General features: G+C 54.0%; 1 protein-coding gene across 1 annotated transcript; it reads right to left on the bottom strand.

Annotated features, from left to right (window-relative positions):
- Positions 1-617: 617 nt before the first annotated feature.
- Positions 618-13,019, bottom strand: NOL6 (nucleolar protein 6). The gene is made up of 26 exons (XM_005581512.4): positions 12,885-13,019; positions 11,300-11,506; positions 11,098-11,214; positions 9,133-9,312; positions 8,620-8,788; positions 8,336-8,470; positions 8,086-8,249; positions 7,877-7,997; positions 7,637-7,695; positions 7,450-7,551; positions 7,159-7,274; positions 6,820-6,997; positions 6,520-6,642; positions 6,240-6,388; positions 6,038-6,113; positions 5,702-5,842; positions 5,441-5,558; positions 5,201-5,355; positions 4,860-5,023; positions 4,319-4,471; positions 3,990-4,087; positions 3,147-3,271; positions 2,940-3,029; positions 2,350-2,544; positions 2,135-2,236; positions 618-1,915 (listed from the first exon to the last, which is right to left on the bottom strand). The coding sequence occupies exons 1-26, from the start codon at positions 12,939-12,941 to the stop codon at positions 1,766-1,768; spliced, it is 3,444 nt and encodes a 1,147-aa protein (XP_005581569.3). The 5' UTR covers positions 12,942-13,019; the 3' UTR covers positions 618-1,765.
- Positions 13,020-13,269: the final 250 nt, after the last annotated feature.

Genomic DNA, 13,269 nt, shown 5'->3' with positions numbered 1-13,269 from the left:
CCTCCCTATTCTAATTTCAACCCTGGGCTGAGCTGCTCCATGGCAGTGACAGTAGAGGCAAGCAGTGATTCACAAAGACCAACAGTTGAGACAGAATTGGAGGCCAGAGTTCCCACACGCAGCTTCTCATCTTGAGGATGGAGCTTTCTAGCCAGGCATCAAAGTTCCTCCACAACGGGCCCCTGCGCTGAGCCTGTGCTCTCACTCAGAAAATGAAGGTAAATAAAAGTACCTACTCCCTACAGCTCGTAAGACTGTATGACCAAGTTTCCGCACATAAGATACGGACACCACCACCTAAACCCGCCTGGCACCTATTAGGCACTCAATAAATGTCAACTCTATAATCTCTTAGGCTTTCTCTTTCACCATCACCACCCACTTGTTCCAGGCAGAGTTCACAAATGGATTCCCTTTACTTTGCAATCTTCCAGTGGGCTTCTCTGCCCTCCATCTGCCTGTGCTGGATGGTCCCTGAGCAAAGCACTGTAATAGGTGCTAGGAAGGACACGAAAAAATCTATGTTCAAACATATTCCTTGCCCTCAATGAGTTTACATCCAGGAAACCAGGTTAAAATTATGTGAAAGGGGCAGACAGGCCAGGAATACAGGGAAATTAAGCAATTTAACTTTTTATTTAAAAGAGATGGGGTCTCGCTGTTGCCCAGACTGGTCTAGAACTCCTGAGCTCAAGTGATTCTCCCGACTCCCTAAGTGTTGGGATTACAAACTGAGCCACCATGCCCAGCTGCAATTTAATTTTAAATCGGCGTTCAAAACAATAGAATTTATGCCACTGTGTGTGCCTGCCAAGTGAATTGAACAGACAGTAACTGCTCTAACAGTTCAGGAAAGATCACCTCAGGCTGGGGGCGAGGGATGGGCTTAAGGAGGGGCACTATTTGAGCTGAGTCTAGAAAAATAGCCAGAATTACAGGAAGTGGAGAGGCCGCCAGAAAGGGGGTGTAGACTAGACTGAAAGGAGGCAGCATTCTCTTCCTTGGGCCCTGGTAGCTCCTAGGGAGCAAGACTTGAGTCTCCCCCATCTCTGCAACCCCACTGCAGGTAGGTAGTAGTGGTAGTTTGTGACATGAACGGACAAACAGCAAGGGCAGATGCAGCCAGCGGGTAGCACCCAGTGCTTTTTGCACCTCTCCAAGACTGGGGGACTACCAGTCCCCCGACCCCTTGACCTACCCAACCCTTTCTTGTCCTCAGTTCTTTTCCACTGTCTCCACCCTGGGAAGTGGCATCAACACAGGAGGGCATTGTGCTCCTTCAGTGTGGTCTATTCAAACACATATAGCCCCTTTCCACTGCTCAGCATTGGTGATGTGACTCTTTGAAGGACATGCTAAGTCTAGGCACAGGTCCTGGCAGTAGGAAGGAGACAGAGCCTCTCCCAGGCACACATCTCCTTCTCTGTTTCTGGAAGAAGACTAAGAAAGGAGTGGGAAATTGGGGAAGGTCCAGGCCCAGGGCTAATAGCTGGATGGATCTCCTGGGTTCAGTTCCTGAGCCGACTCCCACTCCTCTTCTGGGATGGTCAGGACCAGGAGACTACACGGGCCACCATGCCCCTGCCCCAAAGCTGGAGCATCAGAAAGTTGGGGCTGGGCTTTGTTGGAGATGATTCAGCATGTTCAGCCAGCAGGCCCTCCATGGAGGATTCATGTCCAAGGAGGGTGGAGGTCATCCCACTGACACCATGCTCTAGAGGTCGAATGTCCTGCTGTCCACCTACAGCTTGCTCCAGGGCTGGGATCACACAGTCCACCTCTCACTTCGGGCCTCCACAGTCTGCACCAGGCCTTCACCCAGCACAGCAAAGTCCTCCAGGATTGCTTCTACATTGGGCACCATTACCAGCTCCCCACCTCGAGACATCACCATGCGCCCCTTTGTGCTGGAGGCCTGGGGAAATCAGAGAAGAGATGCGGATTGGGGGTCACAACGGCACACCCAGAGACACCAGGCTGGGTGCAGAGTGGGGGTGGTGCGGATAGAAACACAAGCCCATGCACTCCACACCTGACACAGGTTTGCCCATAGAACAGACTACACACAGACATGCATACCCACACAGAACCACATGCACACACTCAGGAACACGGCTGTCACCAGCCAGCACACCTTGAAGGGTTGGGGCTGGAAACTGGTGGGCTTCCAGAGGACACCAATCACCTCTCCACCATGCTGGTCATAGAAGAAAAGGGCCAGATCCCCAAAGGCCTCCTAGAAAGGGAGAGAACAGAGAAGATTATAGGCAGGCACTTAAGAGTTCCTCCATAGCCTCGGCTTCACCTGGAAGTCCCCTCCCCAGGGTCATTCAGTTGTTTAGGACCAACCCTGAGCTGCATCAGATAGAGCTGAGGAGGATCGTAGCCCAGCACGGGCATCAGGGATGAGGGCCCCGGCTGGCTGAGCAGGCCTCGGCAGAAGGAGGCAGCTGGCGAGTCCACGGCCTGGCGGTGCCGTGGGATATGGCGAGGAGACAGGCGAATCAGCACATCGTAAATGTCCAAGGGTGGCCGGAACACTGTCTAAGGAAGGGGAGAAGGAGGGGTCAGCAGGACCTCCTTGACTGAGGAACTGAACCACAAACCTCTCCATATGCCCACCTTGGTTTCCTCCTCCTTCCCTTTCATCTGACCACCCACTATGGGCCCACCTGCCCATCTGAAGACTGAAACACCAAGACCCACAGAGGAAGCAGCTATTGCATAGCCTGGCAGGAGGAGCACAGGCTAGAAACAGGAGACCCAGATGGAACCCAGGTTCCCCAGGCTGCCACCCCAGGCACCACAGCAGCTTCAACACCTCCTCTGTTCAGTCTCCCCAAACAAGGGGACCTGGCCTCCTGTGAGATCCCCGAACGCTGAACTTCCAAAGACAGAATCCCCAGAGGCCCTGGAGTCACTGCTGGTCAGAAGCTTACCCTGATGTCCCCAGGCCCCCGGGGATCCATGAGCTGCTTCTCTAACATGGGCAGGGCTTCAGCTGCCAGGACCACAAGCTGCTGCAGGATCTGCAGGGTACAGACACATCAGACTGGAACTGACAGTGGGTCTCTCCCAGCTCAGGCTGGGCCTGCTTTTTCCTTGGGAAGAAAACCACGCATTAGGGGGCAGGTATGGGGTTGAACCTGGGCTGAGGGTCCATCCTGTGTCCACACAGAGTGCTTTCGGTCTTGGGGGGTAACAATGACCATGACGGGAAGTTGTGTCCGAGCTGCCAGGAAGCCACTGCGGATCTCCACCTGCTCCTCCACTAGAGACAAGAATGGATCCTGGGTCAGCCTGCTCCTCCCTGTAAGACACCCTCTACTGCCCCGGGTCTTCCTACGGTGCCCCTAACAGCTGCTCATCAGAGGTATTTTTCAACACCCCCCACCAACAAGTGGCAAAGGTGACGAAAGGGACATTGCATTTGCCTCAACTGGGTGGGGCATTAATCTCCCAACCTCAGCCCAGAGGCAGAATTTTCCACTGCTTGGCACCCCCAGTCTGGTTTCCGGGCCTGCACAAGCTGAGTCTTGCCCCTGGCCCCCTCCCACTATGGGCTTCCACACACCTGGAGAATTAGGAACCTGACACCCTGCTCTCCGCAGAGACCAGGAGTGCCTCATGTTACAACCAGAAATCACCATTCCCACTCCCACCAAGAGGTCTGAGTATCTATACTACACTTCCTAGCTCTGTGCCCTAATACTGCTCACCTGGCATTCAGGATTCCCCTTCTATTCTCCTCTTCCTTCCACAGTCCCCCAATGGGTAGCTTGCTTACCACCCTACCATTCTGTCTGTGACAGTTAAGAGCAAATCATGTCATAATGGGTAGGCTGTTCACCTGGACCTCTTCTTCATGTTAGGCTTAGACATCTGGGGCTGGGGAGGCACAGAGAAAACCTAACACTGTCAGGGAAACCCTTGCCTGCAATCCATAAAGGCAGTTCTTCCAGCAGTCTGATCCCTGTTCTGCCACTTACCAGTGAGCTCATTGTTGAGGTTGACAATGAGGGGGTTATTCTTCCAATCAAACGTTGATACCAAGTAAAGGAATCGAAGGAAGCCAACCTGGGGGGAACTAAAGGGCTGGAGTAAGTAAAGAATCCGGGGCCCAGCCACATATCCCCAGGCTTCCCTCAGGCTACGGAGCTCAGACCCCCTGGTGTGGACTGGGGGGTGCAGGGCATCTTAGAACCCCTTCCGCCACTTGCTCAACAACCCATTCCCATGTAAACTTAGGGTGCAGCACGAAGGATGATAGCTGGCCCCAAGGGAACTTCTCAGCTAGGGAAAAAGTGGAGAGAATCACCTGGGAGGGGTGAAGGGCTCAGGGTGCAGGAAAAGGGCAGCGGCCACCAGATCCAGGCTCTCATCAGTGAAATCCTCACCAAGAAGCTGGGCACGCACCCACCGCTTGGCCAGCCGTGCCACACCAGAGAAGGCTGGGTGCTGCTGCTGCAGTCTGGGTAGAGGAGGCGAGTGTCAGCGAGACTCAGGCACCCAGGGCCCCACCCCGCCACCGCCACTGTTCATCCAGCCCTACCCAAGGCCAGCCTCAGTGATAATAGGTTACATGTGTAATCTCATGTTCTCTTAACAAACGCTCCAAGAAGTTGATCCTAGTGTTATTTCCATTTTAAAGATGAGGAACATAGGGACCAAAGAGGAAAACCTGACCATAGGGTCACAGTCAGTAAGTGGCAGAGCCAGGATACCAGAACCTGCCGGACTCCAGAACTCATACCCCTAACTATGATACCATCTGGCCCCCAGAGAGACAGGTGGCTAGGCGAGGAGAATGGGGGCAGGAGGGGCCCACAGACAGGAAGAAGCTGTGTCAGTGGCCTTACCCGTGCAGGGCACTAGTGAGCAGTGGCAACTGCCTTGTGTCTCTCTCAAGGTGGAGGGAGGCAGGTGTGTCCCTCAGTGAGATCATCCCCTCTGGGCTCTGCACCTCCTTCAGGATCTGGGGCTCCCGCTGATAGGCTACGCGAATCCGAAACACAAATCCATCCTGTTGGAAGAAGGTACGGAAAGAGAAGGATGTGTCGGCCCAGGACCCCGGGAGTACTCTGAAGCCTGCAGCCCTGTTCCCCAGCGTGGCACCCACAGGGGTGTCTTCTTCCATGCCCTGACATCCCTGGCCCCCCCCCCCCCCCGCCGGGGACATATCTGCCTGCACCAGCCTAACCTTGAGGACATCCGTGTGTGTGGCAGTGGCACGGCACTGCAGACCATGCTGTTGTGTCAACAGCTCTGCCAGGCGCAGCTGGAAGGCAGCTCGGACCCGCTGCACGGCCTCAGCGTCCTGTGGCCACTGGCCACTGCCCTCCAGGTGACAGACCACTGATGGAGAAGAGGAGTCAGAGGTCTCATACTGTGGCCTGGAGCTGGAACTATCCCTCCTACTCCCTCCCAAGGGCCCTCTTACCGGTCATGGGCTCTACATATGCTGGACAGGGCTTATCGAGCCGGGGCAGCAGCGAGGACCGCTCCTGCAGAGGCTCATAGAAGGAGGAGGCTGGTCGGACTGGAGTTGGTGGGAACACCTGTGGAAGAAGGGGGGCTGAGGAAGGGGCCTGGGACTGGGAGGGAGTGCCCAGAGTCAGGAGTTAGAAGCAGGGAGTACTGGGTGACTGGAGCAGAGGTGGGGTTACTAAGCAGAAAGGTCACCTGCACCGTTGCACCTCACCTCTGTGTAGCGCAGCACTGGGTGAGCTCCCTGAACAGCAGACACGGTCAGTGGGAGACCCTCTAGCCCCCACAGTAGGCGACTGAGGTCGTCGTAGCAACATACCGCCACTGCCAGGGCCTCCTCGCCTGTGCTGGAGGTCTGAGAGGGAGAAGACGGTCAGGAGGTTGGACTCTACAGAAGGCCAGCTTCACCTGGATTCTGCCCCAGCTCAGGCTGCAGCAGAGCCAGCACCGCCGCCTGCTGGACACGCCAGGAAGTGCAAGCTGGCTGAGGCGGAAAGAACTCTCTCTCCACAGACTCTACAATCACTAGCCTTGACCCCAAGACCCTTACCTGTTTCAGGCCTTGGATAAGTGCATCCAGGGGGCCCCCCACATAGTGGACACAGGTTTCTGGGATGTCGGTATGGCTGAAAAAGAGGCACAGACACAGTGAGAAAATTCGGGGCTATGTTCTTGCTCAACTGCCTGGGCCAGACCCCTGAAAAGGCTCCCCAGCCCATACTGCCTCCTGGAATCCAGATGCCAACACTCACAGTGCCAAGAGGTGGGTGACCACCTGGTGGGGAATAAGGCGCTTCTGGGACATAGAGGCTGCCTCCCAGACCACAGCTTCCCGAATGGCTCCATCCTGGAAACGCCGAAGCTCCGAGCGGAATCCCCAGAACTGGCGGAATTTAGCAGCCTGAGGAGGCAAGGGTGGTAGTAGAACTGGGGAAGGAAGGGCTCTGCGGACCCTCCCTGACAAGCTTTGGTCCAGGTGCCACAGGGAAGAGCCGCCCCACTCCTTCCAGTGTACATGCCGGGGTCCCTCACCTCAGGCTGGTCTGCCTCTGGACCCAGCTCAAGGACACTGGTCAGTCCCTCAGGCCGGAGGAGGAGTCCCAGGGTCAGGGACCCAGAGTCTTTGTGCTTTGGTGGATCTTGGCTGATGCCCCACTGCAAGATTTCAAAAGGCTGAGCTCAGTCCTCCCATCCTCCAGCCTGGCCTAGAAACCTACTTTCTAGCTAGGTAGAAATGCCTTGCTAGAGGAATGGCATGTCCTTTGTGTCTCTTGGGAGGACCCTGGATCCAGCCCAACTCAGACCCAAACTCCCCAACCTACACCACCTCACCTCTGGGACTGGAGGTCGAGAGTGAGCCAGGAGCTTCAGCCGAGTCCCCAAGCCCTGCTCCAGGAGGGTGGTCAGGGGGCCCAAAGCAGCTGAGACATAGTCCCCCCCATTGTCCTGCAGCTCTGGCCAGAGCTTCAGCCGGTGGCACGCTGCCTGCAGGCGACTCAGTGGATGGAGACTGGAGGGGTACAGAGGGCCAAAGAGGAGTAATCAGGTTGCTGGTCCCTAGTACCACCTACTCCCTGAATGATCTGAGCACCTGTCTGAAGACGTTTGCCCCACCTCTGTAGCCCCAAAGAGACAGGACCCGCCAACATACCCTGTCACCCCTAAACTCACTGCAGGACGTGGTCGAAAGCCCGGATCATGGGTTTGGGAGTCATCAACAGCAGCTGGAACCCGTCGTCAGCTCTGCTGTCCAGCAACGTCATAGACAGCCGTGCCTCATACTGTACCTGGAGCCACAGAAGGGACCATCCCTGTGCCCTTCATTGATCCAAGGGCTTAGACCAGGAGACATGCCCTAAACTTAGCTCTTTGAACAGGAGTTTCTGGGGTTCTGGTACTCACAAAAGGGACAGAGTCTGGGCTGGGACATCAGGGGAACACAGACTGGGGGCCCATTGGTACCTGGTGGTAAGTAGAGGCAGTGACATCAGCACAGAGGTTGAGACGGCCTGAGGAGTCCAGGAAGACAACGGAGAAGGCCTGGTGGAAGTCAGCCAGGGCCGGCTTGGGGGATGTAGAGAGAAGCAGGTCAGGATTGGCACCTCACTTGCAGGCCTCCTGGCACAGACCTGGCCCTTCTCCAACTTACCAAAGACGGATCTGAGCTGAGACATAAACTGATCCCGTTGACTGTCAGGTCTGTAGTGGCTGAAGTGAACCACAAGTGTATTAGAAGGTATCCCTTCTGGGGACCCAGTCCTAATGACACCCTCCCTCAGCTGATTCAGTTTTCTCATTTGTCTGATGGCAAAAAACCAAAAGACCCCTGCTAAGATGAGGATTCCCAAAAGGAGCAGAACCCCGGCCTTTCCCCACCTAGTTGCCTCACCCAGAAACTGCAAGACGCGTCTCAGGACCTGGTAGCCACTCATGGTGGTATGGATCTTGTGTGTAGACACAAGGAAGACAACCAGCATGGAGACAAGGAACCCAGTAAACCCACCCTGGCCCTGAAAGAGACAGAGGGAGAGGCCTGAAGTCAGAGCCTACCCATCACACAGGCACTCAGGTAGGGAGGCTGGGCTACCCCCAACTCACCTTGTCCAGCTCCCGCTGCCGCAGCCAGACCTTCAGAAGTGCCACGCCATCCTTCAGACCCTGGGCTGAACCCAGCATGGTTGACAGGAGCTGCAAATGGGACTCGAGAGCTGTATCCTGAAGGACCCATGTATTGTAGTGGGGGGTAGGGGGCTCTGGGCTACCTGTGGGATGAAAAGGGAAGCCATGAGAGGAAAAGTCCCCCACATCTCTTCCCTCCAGCTCCACCTCAACACCAGGGCCTGCTCACCATCCCCTGCAGGACTCTGCCCTCGGTACCAGGCAGAGCGCACATTGTTCTTGGTTGGCAGCAAGCGGCACGGGCGGAAGAAATCAGGCGGAGGGCACGGATGCAGACGTACAGTGACCAGGCGCTCATCCTTCCCTGGCAGAGACAGCAGGTGCTGAGACTCTGCAGGAGCCCTTGGAGTCAGAAGGCTCCCCATCCTGTCCCCCCATACTTGAGGCCTCTGTGCCCCCTCCTCCAGATTTACCACCCCATGCTATGCCCTCAGCCCAATGTGTGCCTCTCACCACGCGGCCGCAGCAACAGTGAGGGTTTCAGGTGGCAGCCATTTGTGTAGGAGAAGCAAACACTGCCAAAGAGGGGGTCCTGGGCCAGGTGGTGAGCCAAGTGGGCCAGGTAGAGGGCACGCTTGCGGAAGTAGCGCTGGTTCAGCCCATCCTTGTCCTGTAGGATTTCCTGGAGGGGCCAGGGGAGAAGAGAAGGCCAGGCATATAAGTGCTTGTGGAGCTGTGGGCCAAGGTGAAGCCAAGGTGAGAGTACCAGGGCTCCTCTGCTGACAGAAGTGCCTGAGCCACAGTTAGTAACACTATGCCCAGTTCTCATATCAGGAGGGCAAAGTTCCCAAAGGACAGCAACTGGCCCAAGGGATCTAAGCTGCCTTCAGGATGCTTGCAATGGTCTGCTCTTCTGATTTAGAATTCAGGCTTCAATCCCCTGGCAAGCAGCAGATAAGAAAGAGGGATCCAGGATTTGTAGGTAGTCAGGTGGTGGGCCTCTATTCCCTAAACCCTGGACCTTACCCTGGGCATGGTCAGTGCCACATCCACATTGATGTCTGGCCGGATGCAGGTGCCCAGAAGGTAGCTGCCCACAACAGTAACCTGGGCTGGGGGCAGGAAGCGGAAACAGCCCTTCACGGCATAGGGCACTTGGTGGAGGGGCACTCGAACCCCAGCTGGGAGCCATGCCTGGTCAGTGAGCTGTGGGGGCAGAGACAGGGACACATACTGATTCAACTGCCTTCCTCACAATGTACCCTGTATGTCTAGAAGACATCTTAACACATCGGTATGTTTGAAACCAAACTCCCAATCTTCCCATAACTATGTCTTCCTTGCTAAGACAACTCTATATGAGTTTCTCAAGCCAAAACCACTTAAATCACCTTAACTTATCTCTGTTAAGAATACCCATTTTACTACCAAAATGTATTCAGAAATGGATCACTTCTCTAAATAGAAAATTTTTTAAAACAGAGAGAGAAAAAAATTAAAAAAAAAAAAGGATCACTTCTTTACTTTCCTCCCTAGTTTGAGGAGCCATCATTTCTTAGTGCCTAGATTAGTTCCTAACTGGTCTCCCTAATCTCATCGTTGTCCATCTCCATTCCACTTTTGACACAACAGCTGGAGTAAATTTTTCTTTTTTTTTTTTTTTTTTTTTTGAGACGGAGTCTCGCTCCGTCGCCCAGGCTGGAGTGCAGTGGCGCGATCTCGGCTCACTGCAAGCTCCGCCTCCCGGGTTCACGCCATTCTCCTGCCTCAGCCTCCCGAGTAGCTGGGACTACAGGCGCCCACAACCGCGCCCGGCTAATTTTTTGTATTTTTAGTAGAGACGGGGTTTCACCGTGGTCTCGATCTCCTGACCTTGTGATCCGCCCGCCTCGGCCTCCCAAAGTGCTGGGATTACAGGCGTGAGCCACCGCGCCCGGCGTAAATTTTTCTAAAACTAAACTTTTTAAGGCTGGAAAAGTGAACTTTTTAGGCCAGGTGGGGTGGCTCACACCTATAATCCCAGCACTTTGGGAGGCCGAGGTGAGCAGATTACCTGAGGTCAGGAGTTCAAGATCAGCCTGGCCAACATGGTGAAACCCCATCTCTACTGAAAATACAAAAAAAAATTAGCTGGGTATGGTAATCCCAGCTACTCAGGAGGCTGAGGCAGAAGAATCGCTTAAACAGGAGAGGCAGAGGCTACAGTGAACCGAGATTGCACCATTGCACTCCAGCCTGGTGGAAAAGAGCCAGACTTTGTCTCAAAAAAAAAAAAAAAGTGAATTTTTAAACATCAGAGGGCATCAGTGCTCTGCAAAATAAAACCCAGCAGTGGCTCCCCATCTCACCCAGAGCAATAGCCAAACTCCTTATTTTGGGACACAATGCCGTGCATGATATGCTACCTTTCCCCATCACCTTTCTGAACTCATCTCCTTCTATCTTCCTCATTCATTCCAAGGAATGTACCTGGAACAATCCTGCCTTTGCGCTTTTGTACTGGCTGTTCCCCCTTCCTGGAATGCTTTCATTCCCTTAGATATCTATATAGCTGACTCACCTACTTCAAGTCTTTACACAAATGTTACTTCAATAAGGCCTACTTTGTGAACACCCCACTTAAATTTGTAAACCACTCCCATCCTCTAATACTCCCAATCCCCTTACATTGCTTGTCCTACTTTTTCCTTTTTCCAGTGTTTACCACATTCTAACATTACCATAGAGTTGACCTGTCATGCTTATCTGTTAACTATAACCTCAACATTAGAACATAGGCTATTTACTGATATATCCTAAGAACACAAATACTGCAAGGCATGTACTTGCTGAATGAATACACAAATGACCACGCTCCCAGCTAAGCTTCCTTGCTGTGAGAATGAGCTCTCTGCACCCCAACCCTTAAAGAGAGTAACAGCAAGGCCCCTGTTTGATACACCCCCACTGGAGGTCTCTTGTGCTTCTCAGTTCCCCAGGCCATTTGCTTACCTCTGTCTCAGGGACTGAGGGCACCCTCACAACCCGCTGGTTGACCTCCCGTAGGAAGGCATCAATCCGATCCTTCTTCTTCTCTGACAGCCTTACTTCCTTTAGTAGCTCCTCTACCTGTAAGAGAGGGTAGAAAACAGTCCATCAGCCTCAGGGTCCCAGGTATACCCCTTGAACAAAAGCCCCAGACACTCAACAGTACCTGTAAACGAAGCAAGCTGGAGTGGAACAAGATCTCAGTCTCCCGAAGGTGATTAAGCTCCTCATTGGTAGGCTCCTTGTACAGTTCTGCCCGGCTGAGCTTCACTGGCTGCAGGAGGCCCTTCGCTGGAGGCTCAGCCAATGTACGCTTCCTGGAGGATGTCTTCTTTCCCTCTTTGCCTGTGCCTTCCAGGGCTGGTTCCATCACCTGTGACCAGTGAGGGAGAAGCCATTGTGAGGTAATAGGTATCTAGCATCTGCTGCCTAAAGTGCCACCATGACAGGTTGTGGGTAAAGGCTTCACCTGCTCTGTCCCTCTTTCGAATAGGAGTCAGATTTTGTAAAACTCAGGAGAATCGTTACTTCAAGGAACATTACTGAGTGCTGAACCGAAAATTCCTTAAGAGCTCTTGTGTCTACCTGACTCCACAAGCATGGAGCTCTGTTGAATTGGTAGGGACAGAAGCTGACTGGGCCCAGGTCGGACACGGTGGCTAATGCCTGTAATCCCAGCACTTTGGGAGGCTGAGGTGGGCGGATCAGGTGAAGTCAGGAGTTCGAAACCAGCCTGGCCAACATGGGGAAACCCTGTCGCTATTAAAAATACAAAAATTAGCCGGGTGTGGTGGCACATGCCTGTAATCTCAGCTACTCGGGAGACTGAGGCAGGAGAATCACTTGAATCCAGGAGGCAGAGGCTGAAGTGAGCTGAGATCATGCCACTGCACTCTAGCCTGGGCAACAGAGCAAGACTGTCTCAAAAAAAAAAAAAAAAAAAAAAGAAGCTAACTGGGCCCTGCCCTAAGTAATGCCCAAGCCCCTTGTATTTTCAGGAAGTTTCCTCTTCTGCTGATATAGGCCTGGGACTTCTCAAATGTCTTTTCCATTCTCGCTCCAACCAAAATCCTGCCAGGTTCCATCTCCTCAAGGAAGCCCTGACTGCCTCAGTATATACTAAGTACTCACTGATGGAAGGAGCTAGAACAGACTGGACTCCAGAGGATACATTTAGCCAGTCATTAAATCCTCAAAATAATTCTTGAAGACACTTGAAGTCCCACTACTCACTCGAGGTTCCACAACTGGTACACCCACACCATGAGCAGGCTTCAAAGGCAAGCGTGCACGATCCCAAACCTTTTCCCTTACAGCCGTGGGCCCATCCCCTCCACGATCCCTCTCACCCCAGAGAGCCTTACTGGAGCGCTCCGGGAGAGGCACCGTATGCCCTCCGCTAAAGCGGGGAGCACAGAACTGGACCCAAGTTCTGTGGAGGGAGGAAGATCCCGCTTATCGTCAAGGACGACCAAGTTAAGGAAACGACCCAAGTGTGGGTCTCTTCAACTTTGAGGTGCAGATTTCCAGAAGGGAGCAGAGGCTCTACTGGCTTCACTGCTTCTAACCAAATACTGCCAGGTTCCATTTCCCCTAGCAAGCCCTGTCTCAGTGCCACAGGCTGGAAGCATCCTCCAAAATGGGCCGCCGGCATGGCCTTCACCGGCAAGCTGTCAGGCCCCGCCATCTCGGACCCTGCAGCCAAAGGAGCGCACATGGAGCCTCTGTTCCTCCCAGAAGCCTTAACCCACCTCTGGCTCTCCAATCGCTCCGCACAGCTGCTCTCCAGCTGGCGCCGGCCCCATCATTCGGGGTCCAGGACTCTTCCGCACTTCAGATTCTAGCCGGGTCTACACGGCATGGCTTCCCACGTGGGCGGAAATGCCGAACTCCAGGCCCAAGTCCAGCCCACCCCAGTTCCTCAGGACTCCACCCACTCCAGAGCTACTGGATTATCCATCGACTACTCGCTTTCCATTGGCCAGTCAGTCTCAAGGACAGCCCTTTAGGGGAGGAGCCAAACGGGTTTCTCTGATTTACGGCCTCTTTGCGCCGCTAGAACGGAAGCCTGACGGTAGCTAGGCGGTTGCTTTGTTTTCCTCACTTCCTTCGCTTGGGTCCAAACGGGAAGGGGCG

Source organism: Macaca fascicularis, chromosome 15 (genome assembly GCF_037993035.2).
Source record: "Macaca fascicularis isolate 582-1 chromosome 15, T2T-MFA8v1.1".
In the NCBI taxonomy this organism is placed as follows: domain Eukaryota; kingdom Metazoa; phylum Chordata; class Mammalia; order Primates; family Cercopithecidae; genus Macaca; species Macaca fascicularis.
Note: the sequence above shows the minus strand (reverse complement) of the source record. Positions and strands in the feature narration are given on the sequence as shown.